The sequence below is a fragment of the Lipophrys pholis genome (genome assembly GCF_963383615.2).
Source record: "Lipophrys pholis genome assembly, chromosome: 11".
Taxonomy (NCBI): domain Eukaryota; kingdom Metazoa; phylum Chordata; class Actinopteri; order Blenniiformes; family Blenniidae; genus Lipophrys; species Lipophrys pholis.
The window spans coordinates 4,445,164-4,468,916 of NC_137631.1; the positions used below are offsets into that span (position 1 = coordinate 4,445,164).

General features: G+C 44.0%; 1 protein-coding gene across 1 annotated transcript; it reads right to left on the reverse strand.

Moving 5' to 3' along the window:
• Positions 1–256: 256 nt before the first annotated feature.
• On the reverse strand, positions 257–23,459 carry LOC308116662 (nuclear factor of activated T-cells, cytoplasmic 3-like). The gene is made up of 10 exons (XM_080474958.1): positions 22,985–23,459; positions 16,771–17,422; positions 14,120–14,518; positions 12,766–12,928; positions 8,481–8,680; positions 4,999–5,171; positions 4,624–4,764; positions 4,479–4,534; positions 2,423–3,224; positions 257–1,594 (listed from the first exon to the last, which is right to left on the reverse strand). The coding sequence occupies exons 1-10, from the start codon at positions 23,055–23,057 to the stop codon at positions 1,521–1,523; spliced, it is 2,733 nt and encodes a 910-aa protein (XP_080331084.1). The 5' UTR covers positions 23,058–23,459; the 3' UTR covers positions 257–1,520.
• Between the last annotated feature and the right edge of the window lie 294 nt (positions 23,460–23,753).

Genomic DNA, 23,753 nt, shown 5'->3' on the forward strand with positions numbered 1-23,753 from the left:
GACCACCTCAGCTTCCACTCATTACTACACATGAAGATGGATTCAAGAAAGTTCCCCAAGAAAGTTGCAGTGAAAATTCTATTTTTGTCTGCATGTATTTATATATTGGTTTGTATCAACGTATTTTACTAACTTTTTGCCAAAACTATTAACCCAATTTGCCTGAAGAGGTTCAGGGATGATTTGTCACCATCCGAGGACCAGTCGGTAAAGCAGCACCCACTCCAACCAATCAACTCACTCAAGACCAAGACAAAAACTTTCCTTCTCTTTATTTCAAACATACAATAATACATTTCTAGAATTCAGTGTCTGACGTTCACACCACAACAGTTCAGACTCAATAGCATGAATTCATCAAATGAAAAGGAAACTGTACAGACTTAAATACGTCAACAACTTCACTTTTCAATGGAGAAGATGCACAGTATCAAAAATAGATCTTTTTTCACTTGCTGGGCAAAATAGAGTGACTTTTTTGTGTTTTTGTGCAACTCCATCCTCAACAATGTCGTTAGCAATTGTTCTGATTGTGTTAAAGTCTAATCACAGCCCTTGTGTGGTGGTCTGCAGGTCTTTCCCGTGGTGAGGAGTGATCGTTTGCCTTGTTTCCTCTGAACCGCGCAGTACAGCACGGAATGGTACGGAAAGGCAAAGTGCGCCCAGACCCAACTTTGTTGCGTAGTTCCACCGCAGAGAATAAGGTTAAAGTGTGGGTGGAGTTGTGAACGGCCGTGTAATGAAGCAGGTACGCCCTTACACTTGACAGTAAACACCGGACCAGCGCCGAACACATTTGGGGCGGTGCTGCTCAGGCGTCCGAGTAAAGCCGTGAGCCTCCGCTCTCCTGGACACAGCTTGGAAAACGTTCTCATTCTGAACAACAGCCTCCGGCTCCTGCTGAATGTCCTCTCCTGTTACGGCGAGGAGCGTCTGCACCTCGTGGGAAGACCAGGGTGATTGTGTAGCACAGACATTTAAAAAAAACAACAACAGGTTAACAGAACAAACAGTGTGCGCAAAGCGGCGTATAAAAACAACAACGGGGGTTACAGCCGATGAGCTCGTCAAGAGTGATGAACGTCAGCGGACGGCTGCATTGCAGCTCCTCATTCTGGAGTCGGTACCGACGCGCTCGGTGCCTCGCCGGAGGTGTGACGACAAATGGTAAACGTTGGGTACAATCCACGATTATTGCCCGTGGAAACGCATGAAAACCTGTACTGTACCATACCGAACCGGCACATACTGTGCAGTGGAAATAAGAATTTTGATGTGTCATGAGGTACGAGACGGTTTCACTCTGAGATTCCTGAGACGGGGAGGTGGTACCGAGACGACGGAAGCCACCCCCCCCCCCCGGCCCCCCAGAGGCTGCCGCCGGCTTTTCAGGCACTTGAAGATTACGTCCATGCAAACTAGACATGAAGAGTGGGGGGGTGTCCTTGGGGGGGGTCGCAGAGCTACCGAGGACCCCCACAGGATCGCAGTATTGCCTCGCCAGGCCGGGGCTCCCGGTTCTAGTACCCACCCGGCTGGTGCGGCTCGGCTAGGCTCCCCCGGCTGCCGATGTCTCGGTCGATGATCTCGTTCACTGCAACCAAACACAAACAGGGGACAGGGTTAGCCTTGCTCTGCTGCCTGATCGGTTACCGGAGGTAGAAAAATGTCTCACTGCCATCTGCTGGCAGCTTGTTGTTATGCAGTATGAGGTGTGAACAAAACATGTGGCTGTACATCTGCATGATTCATCCATCACAGAACATCTTTGTTCAGAGATTATTGTGTTTTAACCATTTCATTTCCATTAACTTCAGAGTCTTGTTTAGAAGGCGTTGACTCACTGTCTGTGCCCAGTGGAAATAGGAGAGAAGGACACTTAAAGAGTAAAAAACAGTCCTCAGGCTTTTTTCTACCCAAAAGACATGGTCACATTAACTGACTCCCTGAAAACAACGCCCTTCATGTTTGCTGTTAAAAAACAGTGACATGGAGTCATTAGGGTCCGGGGAGGCGGAGCCTCACCTGGCATCATGGAAAGAATAAAATATAGATGTTATATAGATATAATGTTTTATTAGCATTCATTAATGGATCTTTCACTTCCTGTACTTATAAATTAGTAAATGACAATTTATTCTAACAAATAATATAAAATCATAAACTACTTCCAGTAATTTATTACTTTCAGTAATTTACTGCTAATAACCAAATGTAAATCCTAATATGATTAGGAGAAAAAAGGTGTGAAAAGGCTTGCTTCCTTTTGGTAAGAAATATTATGATGACTCTGCATCAAGACAACGCAAACTAACCAGAAAATTCAATGAAGTATAAGAATGTTTGTAGGTTTTGAAGCTCAAAGATAAAAGAACAGAATCACTCTTTATGAAGAGTGAGGATGAAGTGTGACAGTACATACCATCGTCCAAGGTGATCCCCTGGAGGCCCAGAGAGCCCAGGTTTGGCTGCTCCAGTGGCTCCTGTTTGATGCTCAATGCCTCCCCTGAGCCCCTCTGGGGGTCCGCACAGGTTACAAGAGGCAGGTCAGAGGTCTGAAGGGGCAGGACGGACGCATGAAGGGGCAGGACAGAAGACTGAGGGGGCAGGACGGAAGACTGAGGGGGCAGGACGGACGCATGAAGGGGCAGGACAGAAGACTGAGGGGGCAGGACGGACGACTGAGGGGGCAGGACGGACGACTGAGGGGGCAGGACGGAAGACTGAGGGGGCAGGACGGAAGACTGAGGGGGCAGGACGGAAGACTGAGGGGGCAGGATGGAGGTCTGAGTGGTAGAGGTCTGGAGAGGGATCAGAGTCTGACTGGAAATTGAAGAGATGTGAGAAGGCAGGGAGGAGCTGTGAGGAAACAGGGGGGAGGGCTGCAGGGGGACATATGAAGGGGGGTGATGGTGAAGATGAGGAGCGCTCTGGGAGGAAAGAAGCCCCTCAATGGGGAGGTGATGGGAATCGTAGTCTGGGTGGTGGGAGGGAGTCTGGAAGGAGGAAGGCCAGAAACCAGGTGGATTGTGGGAGACGTGGTCCAGCTCCCAAGGCTCCTGTTTGACCTGGGCCACCGAGGACGGCCGACGCTCCACTCCAGGCAGGTAGGTGAAGGTCTGCAGGACGCTTCTCCTCCTTTTACCGTTGGAGACGTAGAAATTGACTTGGACTGGACACGTTGTGGTCTTACTGTAGGGAGGAGTCTCAACCACAATGCTGGCCTGCAGGGGACACACACACACACACACACACACACACACACACACACACACACACACACACACACACACACACACACACACACACACACACACACACACACACACACACACACACACACACACACACACACACACACACACACACACACACACACACACACACACACACACACACACACACACACACACACACACACACACACACACACACACACACACACACACACACACACACACACACACGAGGTCAGGAAAAAAATAACATGAAACTTTTGTGTAAATAATTGCGTCTTATCTATTTAAATAAAATACAAAGTGAATAAAAAGAAACATTTGTATTTAGTGACCTTTGGTTTTCATTTTGGACTAGTTTTGATAGATAATAAATTCATTGGTTGTTTTTGTAATGAAACCACACGTACATGTGTGCAGAGAACAATACGCGATAAACGTTGACACAATGGAGAGAAACTGACATCTGTATGGATAGATGACGAACAGGATGCCTTACCACTCAAGCTGCACTCATCCCGGCCAAAGGCAGCCTGTAGCGGGTGGTGCTGGGGGAACCTCCTCCACAATGGTTTTTATTCCTTTTAAGCTAAACAACCACCCCAAATTGTTGAATGTGATACGGTAAGGTTAAGGGAAGTCTCCTGAGATACCAGGAACATTCAGAGACCTTCTGGCTACTGGAATATTGCGCGAAATTTTGTTCCACGGTGATTTGTTTGTGGGGTAATTCTTTCGAAATTCGTAGCTGTATTTTACCTGCTATATTTCAAAAAAGCTGCGTCCAGACAATCATCTCAGTTCTCCATTGTGCTTTGATGAGACGGAGGACTTGTTTCCTTTCCAAACCTGTCTCACTAAAACCATATACGAAGCAATAAAGCACCATCAACACAAGCTGAACCTGCTGCATGTTTGAGGTCGGTCATATTGGATGCTATCCTCTTTATCTCCTTTATGGCGGTTGGGTGTTGTTGGATTTTCTTGGAGTGGAACCCAGGAAACAATGGGCATAGGAAAACCTTTCAGTTTCTCAAAGAGGAGTAAACGGAGCTGAAGGTGCCAGGCGCTTTAGATAAGCCTGTATCTCCTTCCGGGGAGCTGACAAGTCCAACGCATCTGTGCCAAGCTAACCAAAACCACCGCGTCCCCGTTGGTTTAACTGCTAATAGCTAGCAGACAGCCTTAACAAAACCTAATGCTGATTAGGATTGGCTTTTGTTCTTAATTAGTGAAACTTACCCTGCTGCATTTTCCTGGCAAAACTTTGGCGTCCATTTCCCACAGCACTCTTCCATCTTGAGGGAACAAATCAACACATTTGTTGACAAAAAAAAAAAAAACAACTTGTGAACTTATTGAATGTGCAGTTGATCAGCATTAACACCTGGCCCCTTTTCCATGAACACAACCCTGGAGTGAGCCGAGATGTTGGAGCCGCTGATGATCAGCTTCTCTCCTCCTTCCACTGAGCCACTGGAGTGACTGACGCTCTCCATCTGAGGAAGATCCTGTCCTGAACGCTGGGCTGCAGAGCAACACAGGCCTCTTTGAGGATTTACTCCACAATAGGAGATCTCTTCATGAGACATGTTGATTATGATCGGTCTTAGCAAATCTGCGGCATGAGCACCGAGCAGCATCCCTTCAAATGTCTTCCCGTTTGGATTTTGTGATCTTTGTTTTTGGAAACAAGCTGCTTGAGGGGCATTTTTTGTGGACTGATAGTAATGTACTGTTGAAATGACTGGAGTACACTCACAGCACTCCACGGGGACAGATGTGGTCTGCAGCCACAGCATTTGACCATCCGGCTGAGGAACGGCGACCCTGAACACAACGCGCACCCTCGTGTTCTTTCTCCCAATGTCCGTCTCCCCTTTCTTCAGCTCGATGTCAGCGTTGCGCAGCTTCAGGATGCCAGCGCAGTCGATGCTGAGGAAAACAAACCCAGAGACGTGATGCTGGTCATTGAGATGTGGTCATCAGTCATTGTGACCACAACCACTGAGCTCAGTGACCATGGTGACCTATTGAGTGAGATTTTCATCTGGCTGCAAGTTGCATGCAAACAGGGAACATTTAAAATGTTTCTAATAGAGGAATTATCGCTCAGTGAGAACATGATGACGTTAACCCTGAGAAAAAGTCCCTGATCCTTTCACTTTGACTATGTTACACGAAGCTGCCTTTGGTCGTTGGCTTAAATGAAGACTCAACAACATCAGAAGTGTTCTCAGCTGTTCTACAGATGTCAGGAGCAAAAAAAAGTTTGCGTTGGTGCTCTACATACACTGCCTCTGTCTTCAGGAGATAAAAAGCTCGCCAACTGTAGTGAATGAAGAATGTGGATGTTTTATGTCCAGTTGCTTGTGTTGTGCTGATTTTGTCATTTGATCTCAAACTAGCTGGAACCCGTTTCTGGAGACCATAGCAAGCAAGAAACGTTATTTATTCAACACTTTAACTTAAACGTGGTGGGCCAAAGAGCTTTACAATAATAATGCACAGTGCACAATTCACACATTAAAAAATAGATTAAAAAAATACAGATATACAACTAAGACAAAACAGTTAAAATAAACAAAAGAATAAAACATGGGTGGTATAAAAGACAGATTGTTGAAGAGAATAGGTGAGGATTAAGATGTGTTTTAAAAACAGGCAGGGAAGGCAGAGGTAAGTCATTCCACAGCTTGGGGGAAATAATTGCAAGGACATGGACCCCTCTGAGCTTTCGCTTAGTTTTCAGCACTCATAGGAGCAGCCGATCAGCTGACCTGAGAGAACAAGTGGGAGAGTAAGCATGAATCAGCTCAGAGAGGTAGGGTGGAGCAGATAAAATGATTTTAAAATGGATCCTAAAATGTAAGGGCAGCCAGAGCAATGATGCTAAAACTGGGGAGATATGCTCATTATTATGTGTACCAGTTAAAAGACAAGCAGCGGCGTTCTGCACTATCTGAAGGTGGGCAATGGAAGCCGCACTAAACCCCACATGTAGGACGGTGTGATAGTCCAGCCGACTGGTAACTCAAGCATGGATTGCTGTTTTAAGATTCAATTCAATTCAACTTTATTTATATAGCACCAAACATAACACAGTCATTTCTAGGTGCTTTTAATCGAGAAAAACCCAACAAATCCACATGAGCAAGCAGATTTATTTGCTTGCTCTGGTATCTGGTCAACTGGTTCCACATCAGAGGAGCCTGAAGGCTGAAAGCTCTGCCTCCATTCTACTTTTAGAAAATCTAGGAACCTCCAGTAGTCTAGCACTTCGAGAACGAAGTGCTCTTCTGGGGAGATATGGGACTAACAGTTCTTTAAGATTTGATGGAGCCTGGTTGTTAAGAGCTTTCTAAGTTAAAAGAAGGATTTTAAATTCTATTCTAGATTTAACAGGGAGCCAATGAAGTGAGGTTAGTATTGGAGTGACGTGATCGCTGATGCTGGTTCTTGTCAGGACCCTCGCTGCAGCATTTTGAATCAATTGAAGACTTTTTAAGCAGTTATTGTTGCACCCTGATAATAGGGAGTTACAATAGTCTACTCTCGAAGTAACAAATGCATGAAGTAGTTTTTCGGCATCACTCTGAGTCAGCATGTTTCTGATTTTGGAAATATTACGGAGGTGAAAAAAGGCACTCCTGCAGATTTGTTTAATGTGGGAGTTGAAGGATAAATCCTGGTCAAAAAGAACTCCCAGGTTCCTCACAGTGGTACTGGAGGACAAAGTAATACCATCCAGTGTTATTATATCTTTAGATAATTTGGGCCAAATATAATAATTTCAGTTTTATCCGAGTTCAGAAGCAGAAAATTACGACTCATCCAAGCCTTTGTGTCTTCAAGACAAGCTTCTAGTTTAGAAAGTTGGTTATTATCGTCAGGTTTCATAGATAAATAGATTTGTGTGTCATCTGTATAACAATGGAAGTTAATTTTATGTTTTTTTTTTTAATAATAATCCCTACAGGAAGCATGTATAAAGTGGCCCTGCTGGAATGGGACATCTTTTATATTTCACTTGCAATTTTTTAAATACTTATTTTGCCCATTCTAAATTTTGTTCAACCATTTATTGATACTGGTTCCATAAAAGAGCGATTTGAGATGACAAGCTGAGAGAAATCCATCTCTTCTAAAGGGGGTCGCAGCAAACTCCGTCAATCCCTGGAGGACGACAATGAGCCTCCTGATGCTAATGCAGCACATCTGCTCAGTATGAAGGACATCATGGATGAAATGCCTGCTGACTTCAGTAAGTACGATTGACTCCATCACTTGAACGTGGTTGAAAAGAGAAATAAAAGCAGCTCTGGAACGACTTTAGAACATTATACCCTCACAGAGTGAGGCCATCGTGGCCCTGGAGCACTCTGCTTACAACCATGACAGCTCACTATTCTCGAGGCCAAGGTTGGCACACTAAAGACGCGGCAGGATACGGTACGGCAAAGTGCTCCCAGGCCCAACTCTGTCGCTGGATCCCACCACAGAAAGTAGGGTTAAAATAGGCGTGGTTGTGAACGACATGTGGACGCATCAGGTGAAGAATGCAGAAGCGGCCGGCTTCACCAGACCGCAACTCCGCGGCCGTCAAGAGTGGTTCTCTGTGACAGCTTAAACTTTCTGATTGTGAACAGCAGCATCCAGCTCCTGCTGAATCTCCTCCTCTCCTGTTACTAAGAGGAGCTTTCCGTCCATAATCGTCCACACACAACGGTGCCATATTACCCATGAAACCTTCACAGCATAGCTTCTCATAGAGTAAAATAAATTCTTAGCTAAACATATCAAGGAGTACAAAAGAGACACACAGCATTTATGTTGCTTCATATGCTGTTCGGCCCCACAGTAGAGGGTGTATTCCTACCTCCAGGTTCAAAGCTCACTCCACTCACCTTATTTAGACGATATGAAGCTATAAAAGATCAGATTTTATGACTTGAGCGTCTGCACTTTATATTTACCAGTGACTATTGAAGATTTATTCCCTTTGGTATAGTCACTGCATCCAAATGCCAGCTTTATCATACAAACACATTTCCACAGCAAGAGAACTAAGTTACTCCTTTTCTGCTGCTGAAATCTGGGGAACCACTGTGAACACTTACATCTCTCAACTTAATGCCTTCAGACAAGTATTAGAATTTTAATAATGCATTTTGGTTGGCAGGTCAGTGGCCACAGGTTCCCCCATGACAAAACACCCAGCTCTGACACTGTGCTCTCCGATACCTGCTGGACATGTTGTTCTCAGGAAGCAGGGGGACCTCCAGCACTTTGGTGCAGCCCATGACTTTCTCCTGGCAGGCGGTGGCGACGGTCTTCCCGGTGACTCGGTGGACCTGGTAGAAGGAATGAGGACGAAGGTAGCGGTCGTCCGCAGTGCCAATGAAGAGCAGCAGCCTCAGTGGCTGCTCACTGAATCCATTCAGCTGCGGAGAGAAATCCAGTGATCAGATCCACAGCTGCTCAATCCCGACAACGCTATATCGGACCCAGAGAGTGAACGGGCCATAAAACACAAACATCCATTCTGAAGGTTAAGTGTCGTCTCTCAGGTGAAATCAGTCCAGAATGGCATTTGAATTCCATATTGGAAAAGGCTACCATGCTCTGTGTTTCACTGGACATGGCATAAATTGTATTTTGTCTATGGGCTATTAGTTAATTTCTCTCTCCATTCTAGCCCATTTTTGGCAAAAAAACCCATTATGAGTACTTTTAAATTGAACTTCCTTCTCTTTTACTGTCATGTGTCTGAATAAACACTTGGTTTGTGTTAAAGTAGGTGTTAAGATGAAAGATTAAATGCCACATAAGGCAGAGACAGACTCGCCATCAGGGTTTACAACTAAAACACAAACAAGATAAAAACTTAAAAGGATTCCAGGACTTCCTGTTATGGCAAGGTGTTAGGTAGTCATGACTTCTTGAACTCTGCTGCTGGCTTGTAGAGGGGGGTTGGTAGAGGCCAAGAGTCTTGCTCAGGGATCCCCGGTGCATATTTTTGGTCCAAATGTATGTGTTGATAATCCAGGTCCAGTCTCACAGTTCCAGAAACGTCTGTGAATTTGTTCCTCAGCGTTTAGCCCACTTTGTTTTCTTCATCACTGAAGCAGTTTCTTAACAGGTAAACGGGTGTTTGGGCCACATTTTACATCCCACTTGTATATTTGAACCTCTGTGGCCCCGACACAGCAGACCAGCCGCTAAAGGGATAAGGCGTTTCCTGTGTCACCCCGCAGGAATCACAGCAGTCGCATGAGACTGTGACACCAAGAATAACCCTGCTGGTGTCCGTTACATACAAGGCCTTGATGCAGCTTTACTTGTCTCAACCTGCCTGTGTTATCTGATCCAGAGAATCCACATGGCAGTTTGCCCACAGCATCTCTGGCATGGCCTCACCGGCCTGTGGTCGTCTGTGTGATGGGTCATCACGGGCTCAGCGTGCGGTTTATTTGACACTGCGACCAAAACAAACCTGTGAGAGCAACTACGAGTCCTTTATGCTATGTGGAGTACTGCGCTGCTCGGCGGTAGTAAACATGGGACAATCATAATGCAGTAGCACTGTGGTTTTTACACCGTGCACTCTGGGTTTCAAACACAAGCTTTAAATAAGTAGAATTTACTTATATTGATAAGCAGAGCAGGACGTCACTCAATCTGAAGGCTGCAGGTTCAAACCCCTATCTGTTTATATGTTGACACGCCCTTGTGAATGGGTGAATGTGAATAACAGTATCAAGCAAAAATCAGTGTCAAGCACCCATTCACACACACCACAGTGACCAAGGTGGTATGTGGTGACAGGGACCTCATTAACATGAGCAGTGATGCTTATAAAGGTTAAAGCTATAAGAGTTTTTACTAATGCCTGCAATCCTACAAAAACATGTCAACATTTTATAAATGTTGTAGTTGGGAGAAGGACATAAACATATGTTTAACCACTCATCATATGTCAAATTAATTCCTCCACCACCAGTTCAGGGCAGTGGAGGGAATTTGCATGGAGGAATATTATCACGTTTATCACAACCCCGAATAGAAAGTCTCAACAGAGTGGCAGAACTGAATGTGGACATTGCTGGAGACAATGTAATACTGAGATGACTCTTATCATATCTGTTGGGGACGCCCTGGAATAAAACTCTTCTGGTCAACGGTAATCAAAGAAATAAAAGCAATGCTTGGTTGTGACATTGAGTATAACTTTCAAACGGTATATCTATGTAACCTACCATCTGATTTAAATTCCCAGGATAAGTACCTTTTGAAAATATTGTTGATAGCCAGCAAGAAATCTAAAACAAGGAAATGGCTAAACATTGAGCCACCAACAATGAGAGAATGGCCACAGCCACAGTAAAAGAAATATACCAAATGGAACGATTGACATTCTCCCTATCGTCATCCGCCCCTTTGTGCAGGGTCCACTGCGGCCCCACTGTGGTCGAGAGTGTGCATCTGAGACAACTGGCCGCTTGTGTGAGGAGGCCCTCCGTCTCCCCGTCTGAACAATCACAAATTAGAAGCAAATAAAGAGCCAGAGGCTCAGAACTCCTGAATAGAAACCTAAACTACTTTAGGAAAGGTGGAGAACGCCGGGTAGCAGAAGTGGTGATTTTTTCGGGATTGTTACGTTACGTTATGGAACGCGCACGGAAGAGAACCCAGAGTGGAGCATGAACACAATCATGTAGCACCCGCGACCTGCACACGGTGTGCAGACGAGCCTTGCAGAGAGCATGAAGGGGCCTTAAGACTCTGTGGCAACAAAGCTGAGAAATACTGGTTGAAATGGCCATTGTACATAAGAGAGAAATTGATTTAACCTCGATTGGCTTACTGAGAGTGATGGACGGACGTATACTGGAGAAAGTCTCACCCAGGGTCGGTTAACCTACACCCACACACCTGCCTCTCACTCTTCTCGCCTCTCCCACAGACTACTGTAAACCCATGCAACACAGAAATACTGCCGTTTGTTTTTATTTCTCTGATAAGCCACAATGTGTTTCACCCAGTGACCTGATTGTTCTGTTCTACATTGTTCCGTTTTGTTAATGTTTGATTGATGTGTTTTGTTCCCTTTATAAAAAAATACATTATACAAAAAAAAAAAAGATAAAATAAGATCAGACTTTATAAATCCCACATGGGGAAATTCAGGGGATCAACATTGCACAAATTTGAGACAAGAAATCAGCTGTGCTGATGAAAAGTTAAAACGCTGCTTTACACCTTCTCGCTCTATCATCAACACATTGCAAGAAGTGTGGCTGTGGTGAGGGGGCGTGGTCTGTTGACAGGTGGCGTGGTCTGCGAGTTCACACAGCTTCCTCTCAGACTATGAAATGTCCTGATGATAAACAAATTAGCTGCCAGCATGTCCAACAGGGTATATATAACCGTTTATATACACATGTTGCATCAACTTCTAAAGACCAAGTCAACTAGAAAAGTCAATGAAATGTGCTCTGTATGAGAAACAAGCCTCATCTGTTCCATTTGATCCTTGAAACTAATTTGTCAATTCATATATCTATATATATATATGTGCGTGTATGTCAAAACAATTAGAAATTATTTTCAGTAACTAAGCAACAAAAAAAGAAGCCACTTGAGAGCCAAAAGAAACGGCTCTTTCATGAGTCGAATCATGAGAACCGACTCTCCTAACAGGTCAGAACTTCCCTTCAGAAGTTCGTGTGGAGAGGCTGGCCTCTCCTCTTCGGTGTTTTCCTTATTTCATTGGACTACAAATGTTCTTCTAAGAGGTCTGCAACCTGCTGCTCTGTGGCCCATCTGAAGAGGCTCCTGAAGCTTTCACAGAAATGTCTATTTCTATTTTATCAGACTTTAAAAACTTGTCAAGTTTAAGTTAAGTTAAATTGTTAAGCTGGATGAAAATTACACACCCAAAAAAAAAGTTTTGCAAAAACTACTAGAAGAGGTAAGAAATAATAAGTCAGGTTATGTAGCTAAAGAAAGCTTGAACCCTCAAAAAGGAAAAATAAATAAATAAACAAATGGCTAAATGATCTAAAAATGCCTACAAGAGTACAAACAGCTAAAATATAATAGTCAAAACTGCTAAAATTGCTGCAAAAATCGAGAAAAAGAGCTTAAGTAGCTAAACTGGATCAAAGAGTTAAAAAAGAAAAAAAAACAGCTTAAATGCCATTAATGAGTCTGATCTAAATTGTAGTTATTAAACGGCATAAAAGCAAACTGAATATAATATTTGTATGTGAAGCAAAACCATATATGAACTTTACCAACTGTGTTCTCTTCATGTCAAATATCTTTTATGGATCCAGGTGAATTTGATTTGGTGGAAAGTGACAGAAACAACTGTGTTCGTTAAACTCATCAGAGTCAGGAGCTTCTAAACCTTCAAACAGAATCATCGACACAAAGTAATCTGACTGTGATCCAGACTCATTTCTCCATCATGTCATTGTGGCGTCAAGCTCAACGTGTCAGGAAGTTCTGTAAAGAGCCTCACTCTGACGACAGGGTGACCTCCAGTCGCAGCCTTGATGGCTCCTCGGCTGCCCTCCGTCTCGTAGTGCGCTCGGTGGTACGACTTGGGCTGGACCTCCAGCTTCAGCTCACACTGCTCATACTGGCTGGGCAGAGGCCAGTCGAGGGGAGGAGGCGATGAGGCGCTGGAGACCGAGACAAGATTTCAAGATATGAGGACTTGGTCGGCCGTGACCTCTGCTGCCACCCTGGGAGCTCGGAGTCAATCTCAGCCGAGTTCACAGGAAACACAGCGCTCACCAATCACACTAAAAGACATGTTTAACACTATGGGAGGACACGGAGATACACAGGGAGAACATGCAAACTGAACAGGGAATCTTGTGGGACAAACAGGCTGAACTCTGCACCATTAACAGAAAGTAAACAAAAAGTAAAAAAGGACTTGGACATACTGTATAAGTTGCAGCAATAAGACAATTATGGACAAAATGATTTAATACCACTTTGTATCAAGCTTTCTGTTCCATCCTTAATCTGTATCTTTCTTTAATTGTCATTGTCAATATAAATATATCAACAAAATTAAACTTAGCATGAGGTACATATTAAACATGTATGCTATAAAAGATTGCAATCACAATGTGCAACTCTCAACATTTGTTTTACTAAGCTCTAAATAACTAAGTGATTTGTTGTAGTTTTCTGGATGTAAAATGAAATATCAACCCCTCGTTTTCTTACTAAACAAAAGTACCTGTGCTTTTCTGGCTTAAATGAAACCTCTGGAATATGGAACCGCAAAGGAGCTCCCTCTTTTCTGTTTCAGGCTCTGACTGCAGAGGGCAGAGTGGGAACGACACGTTTTACCTACCAAACAAATAACCCCACCAGTGTCCCTAGATTGGAAGAATAAAGTCACTAGATCAGTGAAAGTTATCCACTGTGCTCTGTGGAGCTTTAAATCAGCTCCGTCGTCACCTTCTGTTTCCTACATGTGACTCATGTGTCGTCACCATCTGCTCTGCTCTTGTTGTCATTTCAGGCTGCAGGCTGGACGTGGAGCGTCAAGTCAGGCAGCACGATGAAGCTCGTCCCCAGTGGTCAGCTGTTTCATGTCATATGAAACTCAAATGGTAATACGAGTGTTCATTAGTGGTCTCTGAGGGATCTGTAGCTGCTGGTCGTTAACTAAAGTGGTCCAATACATGTGTGTGTTCTCCTCGTCCAGGAAGATTCTTTATTTTGTTTCTTTCATCCAGGTATTAAAGTTTCCTCTAACAGTTAAAAAACTTCTAGAGATTACCTAAGTATGAATGTGAATGACCTGTCCAGGGTGTGTGCTCAGCTGGGAGTGTTTGGGGAATCAAACCGACCTGAAGAGAGGAGGCTTTCCAGGATTGGGCTTGCTCCAGCTGAAGTGTGACGGCACCTGAAGGAAGAGCTCTGCCAGGCCGTCCTGCTCCTGCCCCTCCTCTGCGGGAGAGCCCAGGTAGGGCTCCAAAGCGGGCTCTGCTTGCCCGATAAGGAAGCCCAGCTGGCCCCCTGATGTCCTCCTGGTCTTGGAGGGAATGTCCAGCTCCTGACACCCGCTCATCAGGAGGGGACCCAGGGTCCCGCCGGGGCTCCCCAGCCAGGTTTCTTCTGTCACACTGCCCCGTGGGGAGGCACCGGGGGTTGGGCTGAGGGAGTGGTGAGGGGAGGGAGAGCGGGCCCGAGGGTCCGCGCTGGAGTGCCGTCTCTTCCCGCAGGGGGACGTCGGTCTGGACGACGGCCTGAGAAAGATTTCCACCCCATATTATACAGTGTCGCAACAATTTCACATCAGTGTCAGAGGTCCTACTACATTGTATATTCAAAGTGTAATTCCCCAAACTCAGCCTTGCTCCTGAATTTCAGCCGGTCTAAAAGTCCCTCCAGTGAGCTAAACTGAAAACAGGCTGTTTTCAGGAGTAAACACTAACGAGCTGTGTCTGTCCACTCCTACTCCACTGTAACATTTGGGAGGAAAAAAAAATGGCGCCTGCTCGAAATTTTAGAGGGCAGGGCTCATCTACCTGTGGGAGGGTCAAAGGAAGTGCCCACTACCAGAGGGAGTGGTTATTTCTCCAGATGACGTCACAAGGGGAAAATCTCAAAATCACCTGTATGAGCATATATTCACAAGGTAGAGCAAGTGAGAGAAGACAGACTCGCTTCACTTTTGGTGCGCTCGGTGGAACAGACTGAACACAGGCATTATTTTGGCTGCTGAAGCCAGTTTAAGTAGCGGCAGCTCCATTACAGTGCAGTTTTGGGCAGCGAGCCATACAGCCGTCAATTTTCGAAAAAGACGGCTGAAAAAACAACACACAGCTGCTCAAAGCCGTCCAAAAGCGGACAAGTGGTCGAGCACGGAGAGGTTTTAACTGTTAACACACCTAATTGAGCGGACAGCCTCCAGCAGGGGGTGCTGCTGTGAAGTTTCACTTCAGTCAAACATAAGGCCCGTGGACCAAAACCGGCCACAAAAAGCTCCAATCAGCCCCACAAACCACCAAACAAGTGGTTATATAGGATTTATAGATTTTTATTTTTTTTAATTTTTTTTACATTTCACTTTATTTTGCAGCAGAATGTTTCATAAAAATGTAATTTATATTGTGATTGTAATCATTTTCAGTACTAATTGTGTGATCTTGCAAAATAATAAGACAGTTTCGTCACGTAGATTTAAATGTTGTTGCATGAATATTTTACCGGTCCAGCCCACTCAAGATGAAACTTGACTTTATGTTGCCCCTGAAGTAAAATTTTATTTAGTATTTATTTTGTATACATCTTTGTATATAATATATACATATGTATATGTACATATGTTGTATATATCTTTATATTGGTTCAGCTATGTGCTTTAAAATAAGTATCTTTCTTTCATAACATATTTGTTGTTTGGTTTGTTCAATATCAACTGGTCCTACAATTTATCATGTCACATTCTAGTATTTAGTAGTCCACAATGCACCATTTATGGTCTATTTTTTCAACATTTTCAGGTGTTTGTGGGGTACTAAACCTATTTTTGTGCCATTTATTTATTTTCATTTTAGATTTACTTGATTTTATTTTATGATTGTATAGGAATAACAAAAAAAATTTGACCAGCACTGGTTGCTGCCTAAATGCTTCATGTACTAAGGATTAATACAGTGCTATAAATAAAAATAAATAAATGAATATATTATAACGACCCCCAACCGCCAGAGAGCCTGGCCCGGTTGCTGAAAAAAAAATCCTAGAGGAAACACTACACTGCACACTATAGGGGCACATATTACATTTTTAGAAAACAATTATGAAGTGAATTTTGCATCACATGGTACCTTTACCATTCAGGTCCATCACTCGAAAAGAATTCCATCTAAACGATATTTAACCTTCCAAGTCTGAGATTCCACAATACCTCCGTTAATCAGTTCACCATCATGCAATGTGCTTTATAAATACCTATGCAGTCACTATGTGTAACAAACTTCCATGGACTCATCCTAGCACATTGATGTCTTTGGTATATTACCGTAATTTCTGGAATATAAGTCACACAAGTCAAAAAACACAGCGAAGAAGAAAAAACATTCCTCACACACTAATGGAGGTTTTTCTGTGGTACCTAGCAGCTTTCTGTTGTCTTCCAGTGTCATCTAGTGGTCACACATGGTATTGCTGTGCTCAGATATAAAAGTCGCTTCGTAATTTAAGTAAAAAAAATTGTGACATAGTCTGAAAAATACAGTGAACGCATGATAGGAATTTTTCATAATTTGTTTATATACTTATTTATTGACGCTATAAACACATTTGAATCAGTTTGTGGCAATGCTGGAGCAGTTTGGCTTCCAGTTTGCAGAAAATGTCAAACTAAATGTTAACAAAATGTGGAAAGCTGTAATTCGCTCATCTTCCTGAAACTTGTCATTGCATGTTCAGTTTTCATTTGCCACAACAAGAAAGCTCTCGCGGGGTCTCTAAAGACCACGCTGACATCTACCTGGAAGTGGGCCGTCGGTTCAGCCAGCTATCTTCGGTGATGCTGTTGCGAGGGGAGTGGCAGGGTGACTGGCGGGGCGATTGGTAGGGTGAAAACGCCGGGCTGTAGGCTGAGGGATGCTGGTACATCTGCTGCCACAGCTCCACCCCAAAGGCCCCACCCCCACAGCCCGGAGATCCCAGGGGCGACCCGATGGGGGAGCCCAGAGCGAGGCAGGCAGCGGTCCGCAGCTCACCCTCCACGTCATCGTAAACCTGAGAGAAGGACTCGCAGGAGGAGAGGTCTGACATCCAGCTCCTGGAGGACAAGCTGCTGCAAGGGCTCGGGCAAAGTGCCGGGTCTCGGTAGCAGGGTTCCAGAGGCAGGTAGAGCTGGTCTCTGGACCAGGACGGCTCAGAGTAACCACCCTCTGCCCCCGCCACTGCCTGAACCTGCTGGTGGCTGCCGGTTTCCATTTGGTTATTTGGAGCGATGGATGTGATCTGAATGCTGGGACATTCGAAGGCTCTGGGGTTCCCCTGAGGCTGGTATCCAACATTCTGGTTGATGTCGGTGGTGGAGAAACATGAAGGGTGACCCTGCAGCTCCTGGCTCAAGGGAGGTCCGGCTAGAACATGGATGGAGGGGGAAGACCTCACATCGAAGCTTTGACCTGTGAAGTGTAAAACACAAGCCAACATCATTTGCATTGCAAACACACACATACTGCAACTTTGTACGCCACCGTTTTAGACAGCATATTTTGCATGCATGTTAACTGAATGCGAGCGTCCTTTAATATATCCTGTCTCTCTGTACCTGCTTGGTAATAATCTGTGCCTTTTCTGGAGTTCGGATGTTGATGCTGTCTTTTCTCTGTCCTGTTTCTTCAAACTGGGATTCTGGTTCTGTTTGGGTTTTCAAACTGTTAAAAATATGTTGTCCTCTCCAATTTCGCCTATGATTTGCTCATGAAGGAAGGTTTTTTTTTTTTTCTTTCCCCTTAATATATTATTTAAAAGTGTAGTGTTGTAATTGATAGTATATAGTCAGAATCGATGTACATAATAGCAGCTAGAAACCTTAAAAAATCCACAAATGTGTCAGACTTAAACCCTAAATCACAGAAACTGAGGATATGAAAATTGGAACGCTATTTGACAAAATTACAAGCCCTCATTCTCACCAAACAAAACTCAAGTTTGACTAATGGGGTGTGACGAAGAGAAGAACCGGAATAGTCCCCTAATGTAAACTATCCCCATGTATTTAATGAAGTATTTCAAATGTATTCTATACAGTGCATTTATAGTCGTATCAGTTTGCCTGGTGTTCAGTTCTATGACAGTAACTCTATAGTAGCAGATAACTAAACATAAACTGCACTAATAATGGTGACAGATTTTCTCCCACAGTTCAGTAAGTTCACTCACACAGCTGCACACAATCCCGACCACAGTCCGGCTATTATTACCTCACACACACACAAACACCTCACATGCTGTATGCAAAGTGGGCTTCAAAGCATCAACCGTGACTCGCTTCACTGGCTCGACATCAGAATATCTCAGCCTCACTACTGTTCTGGAGGGAAACTAATGAGATCTGATGCAACAGTTAACAGTCTTAAGGGAAGAACGAATGGGAGGAGCCGACACCCTCCACCAGAGCTGTTCTCAAACCAGGAAGTGAGATTTGACAGCGAGAGTCTGTGCACACAGAAAAGCAACAGATGCCACACACTGATAACCAACGCTAAAACCTTGAACAACATTTCTATATCATCAAAGTTGAAAGTACAAACAAATACAGTGTGCATTACACTTAAAACCACACATACTACTGCAAGTCCATGTTTTTGCTTAGACTGCTATTACACAGTCGGAGTACTGCTGAATACTAATAAATAAGGACTCCAAACAGAAGTTTCATTCGTCTGCATATCTCAAGTTGAATCAGTCAAGTCAGATAAGAGCAGACGTAGAGCTAGATAAACACGGGTTAACAAAAAAGATCTCTCAATCAATTACTCTGTATTAGACTGGATGTTGAAACTGATGAAAAGCCTTCAGTACTGTGGGTCCATGAAAGAGAACTGACATTTAAACGTTTCATTAAAAGCTCATCTGATTTGACTCAAATAGTTGAACAGATTCATGTTCACCGCTGTGCAGCATCCCTTCATCTTTGAAGAAAGTAATTGTCTCAGAAGCCAGGAAAGAAGTTGCTGAAGGTCGGGGACATCAACGTTGTCCAATTCCTTCCTGGATCTTCACTGCCACATTTTGTATGTGTTTTCTATGATTCTATTGGGGTAATGTCTTTCTATTAGGACAAGTCCTGGATTATTATTCTGTGAGGCAAGCTGACATATAGAGTGGTCTTACTAAAATAAGCAAGGCCTTCACTGAAAGAGAAGTTGCCTGGACTGGAACAAATGTTGCTCACCATTGATGGATCCATGACCTATGAGTCCACTTTACACACCATAGGCACTACCTCATACCATCAAGGATCAAGGCTTTTGAAATGTCGTCTGATAAAAACTTGAATGGTCTGTAGTCTAATGGACTCACAAGGAAACTCATTGTATTGATTCTGTGAATCTCTCAATGGTGCTGTAGACATATGCATGGTAGAATCTTCAGAATCTTTAATTCAGCATCTGACCTATTGAAGGAATTGGGGTTAAATATGGAAAATAGATTCCAATGAAGAAAACACATCTTTGACACGACCCAGTCAGACTCCAGGTCTGGAAACAACAGAGACACTCTTGAAAGAGCAGAGAGGGAAATGGACAGCAGACTTGCTGAGAATCTCTCTGGAACAAGTCTGGAAGGAAAGATGGTTCAGAATTTCTCCAGACCACCGTGCAGCTGTGATCAGCAGTCACTGGAGAGCTGGGGCGGCTCAAGTTACAAGTCCAAAGGCGGGTTCACACCAGCACCGTTTCATCCACACCGGATTTTAGTCAAGGGGCGAATTAGCTCGTGGCTAACGTGCAGCCATAAACGACCGCAATGTACAGTCGTCAGATCAGATATCAGTGAGCTCCTTCCTCACCACTTCTTCCTCACTCCTCCACGTCTGCCCACAAGATACTTTCCAACTTTTTGTTTCTGAGTCTGCTTCTTCCGATTTGCGCTGTTAGCGCGTGTTTATTCATTTGTGGCTTCCCAGTGAACATTTACATTCATGCCTGCATTCAGTCAATTAAATAAATAGTCAATAATCCAATCATCAGTCCGTCATGGAAACAATTAAGCGATGGACATAGGGAGACGTCAGAACAGCAAGATAAACCAGGATAAGACTAAAGATAAAGCACAGTATAAAAACAGTAAAAAAATCAAAACAAGAAATATAAATCATGTCCTCTTAATAAAGTCACTTAAAGGTCATTGAAAATTTATATGGGTGTAGTCTGTGTTTAAGAACTTAATAGAAGAGGAAATGGAAGACTATGAGTAGCGATTAGTTTTTCTTTAGGGCATAAGGTCTGTCTGAAGGCATGAGAGAAAATCCCCCAGACAGAACAAGATCTGGTTGACTGATGATTCTTTTTTTTTTGCTTTTTCAGCTTCTTGCTCCGATTGTGCACAAGTCCCACTGGTGATGAGCTCGACTCATACTGGATCACACTTTGGTGATCCAGCGTTTCGGATAGGCCATCATACCAGCATGTGAAGGAAAATGTTAAAAAGCTTTTAGTAAGAGAACGGTAACAATTTAGTAAAATCATGTCACAGACAATAAAAGAATTGAGCTTCTGCATTTCTGCCAGTTGGTCTCAAAAAAAGACGCTGGATGTCCAGGACGAGATTAACTTGGCTGTTACAAATGCAGTTCAGGACCAAAAGCAACGCACAAAGCGCGCCGTCGGAATGTGCCGTAATATTGTCGTCGCCTTTTCGCACAGCTGGCAGCAGAGGAGTGAACTGCACAAGAAGCTGAATTAGGATTATCAGAGCAGAGTCTCAGAACTGTAAGCTGACATCAATATGTTATCGGTCTACAGACAAACAGCCGGAAAACCAGAGTCTCATGAACGGAGCCATGACTTTAAATATTTAATCAACACATTTTACCATCTCAGCCTCGCAGAAACTACCGTTACACTATTTTGTGCTCCGGACACTTCATATCCAGGTTAATTCACACTCTTGTAAGTAGGGCTGTGTAATATGGGCAAAAAAAAACAACCTTGGTTTTTATGAATTTTTTTAAATCATGGCTGTTCAGCAGCTGTGTGATGTTCTTCTGTCAATATGGAGGAATATTTCCAGCAACTCGTTGAACCTATTGACACCAAGAATTACGTCAGTTCTGAAGGCAAAAGGGAAATCGACCCAGGACAAACAAGGTGTATCTGAAAACATTTAAGTTGAGTTCAAGTTTTGACTAAATTAGCTTCACATGGTTTTACAGAAGTAGCCAGTAACTGTAATCAAGTGGTAATTTTGAGTAGATTTCACAATCACGACCCCCCCCCCCCCCAACAGTGATGATGACTCTAAACCATCTTATAGTCTAAACAGCAGAATAAGTGAAAACAACATCGAAGGAGACTTAGATGAATTATTGTTGTGATCTAAGACTTCCAGTAAGAGCTCCTCAGGATTTTACCATTTTAATCAAAGTACAGTATATTATAGTGCTCACTTTAGTGAAACCACTAAACAACTGGGAATTATTTCCCAGGCTTGTTCATCAACCTGCCCATCAGGACATTAAACCTTCTGACGAGAGCGACTCCGGTCAGATAAGTACCCTGTGAAGATGAGTGCTTTTCTCTTAGGCTGCCTTAGCCCTTTCTTCACCTGCTGATCCCCATTTAAAATTCACCTAAATTTAACCGCAGACAGCTGGATGTGTCACATGGCTCTGATGCCTGGTTACACATTTCAAAGGGAAACCCTGTCCCTGTAGTGAAGCGTTGATATTAGATATTATTAGTCTTCAGACACAAAGAAAGATTAATCACTATTTGTGCTGTCAAATGACTACGATACAAACATTTTTAATCAGATTAATCACAGCCGAAATTAACGACCACAGAAGTAATTCTGTGCGGCAAAACAGCAGGTTGTCATGTTGACTGACCAGTAGCTAAACCTGGAGTGTGTGTGTGTGTGTGTGTGTGTGTGTGTGTAGTATATTACTGCAACTTTGTTCATAAGTTCACAACTTTGTTTCGAGAAATATTGAAATTCTCAAAGTGGTGAGACCTGCAGTCTGCAGTGTGACATTTGTTATATCATCTCTGTTAGTGGAGGGAAGGCAGATGGTTTTTTTTTCTTTTTGCTAAACTTGGAGAGAAACGGTGTTCACCCAAAGCTGAAAGAAAGTTTTAAAAATGGTCTTTGAACTTAATGTACTTTGTGTGTTGAGTCTACATTAATTCCATGATTTTCCATAAATTAATATCCATTGTCTTTCTGTACTTATGGTGTCTCCAGGTGTGGAGAACAACCTCTGAGACAGGTGGAGGACATCTACATACACAGAATGTCTCAGCCAGTCCTGACAGCAGGGGCAGAGCCTCTCTGTTTTCCCCCCCACCATCGGGTGGTGTTATCCTTGCAGGGGAGGGGGGGGGGGGGGGGGGGGGGGGGGGGGGGGGGCTGGCTCTATTTCCTCCTTTTGAGGAAATGTCCACTTTACAAGTATTGCAAGTTGCCCTGTTGTCATCCTTTCTCGTAAATTGGAACCAAACTTCCAGGTGTTTGTGGCTCTTGAGCGAAGAGTTTCCAGCTGGATGCACTGGTGAAATACCTTGTCACGTCATTTGCACCCACTGGAATCACAACGGGACTCGTTCAAAAAATCAGCAAACCATTGAAAGGGATTTAAAGTTCTCTATAAGAACCGGATTTGCGTTCCCATCCCTATCCGTCACAAAGTCAAAGTTTCACATCCCAGGATTTTGGCTGGATTTGGAACAGTCACCATATATTCCACAACAATGAAGGATAACTTGCTAAATAAATAGTCAGACAGTGCCAGCAGATCCGCTTCCACTTTTGTTCAACATCATGTTTTAGTAAATCAGGCCTGAGTCAAGTGACATTTTTCTCTAAATGTGACAAGAAGCTTAATAGAAAAGTTTCCCTGTGTGGGCCGCTACAGGTCCGCGGGCCGGAGGTTGGGCTCCTGCTGCAACAGGTGTCAGAGGCACCGTGTTTTCGGTGGGTAATGACAGTAATTAGGAGCAGCTCGGCCGGACACCTACCCGCCGCGTGCCCGCCGTCCCCCTCGAACATCAGCGTGAAGTCCAGCTCCTCCGCGCAGTTCACCGTGGACATTGACCCGCTGCAGCAGCTCTCCCTCCGGGGGTTCCCTGTCCCTCCGGGGGTCCGGCTGTCCCTCCTCCGGAGGTTCGGCTGTCCCTCCTCCGGGGGTCCCGGCTGTCAATCCAGATGATCCGGCTGTCCCTCTTCCGAGGATCCGGGGCTGTCCCTCCGGGGATCCGACCCTACCGTTGGTTCCCTGTCATCCGGTTCCAAACAACACAACTCCGGCTCAAAGTAAAGCGCCGACCACGCGTCCGCCGGTTCCGAGCCCAAAGATTCCACCAAACGTCCACAGGACCAGTTAGTAGACCAAATTGTTGAGTTTTTAACACGTTAAAGTGACATTTAAGAGGAAAGCCGCCGCGTGCGACTTTCACTCTCCTCCGGCTGATCCCCGTGCTGCCTTCACGGTCTGCTCGGAGACAACAGCTTCCAGATTAGCGCTGAGATTAGGGAAACGAAAATAAAGATTTAAAAAAACAAAAAAACTAAAGAATACGCCCCCCTCCAAAAGACAACAACCCCAAAACCAACCTTATTATACCGGAAGTTTACTCAAATATGCCGCATAATCTAAATATATGCAATGTGTGTCTTCTCTGGATAGATAGAAAAACAACATGCACCACTAATAATAATAATCATCATCATCATCATCATCATCGTCATAATAATAATAACTTAAAGAAAATGTCAGGGAAAATTCAT

What these genes read in the sequence shown, in the direction of transcription:
- LOC308116662 (XM_080474958.1), bottom strand. Translation starts at nt 23,057, where the DNA reads ATGTCCACGGTGAACTGCGCGGAGGAGCTGGACTTCACGCTGATGTTC. An exon ending in GGACGGCGGGCACGCGGCGG is followed by an intron (nt 17,423 to 22,984) that starts GTAGGTGTCCGG and finishes TACACTTCACAG; the next exon opens with GTCAAAGCTTCGATGTGAGG. An exon ending in GAGGTCACCCTGTCGTCAGA is followed by an intron (nt 8,681 to 12,765) that starts GTGAGGCTCTTT and finishes TTCTCTCCGCAG; the next exon opens with CTGAATGGATTCAGTGAGCA.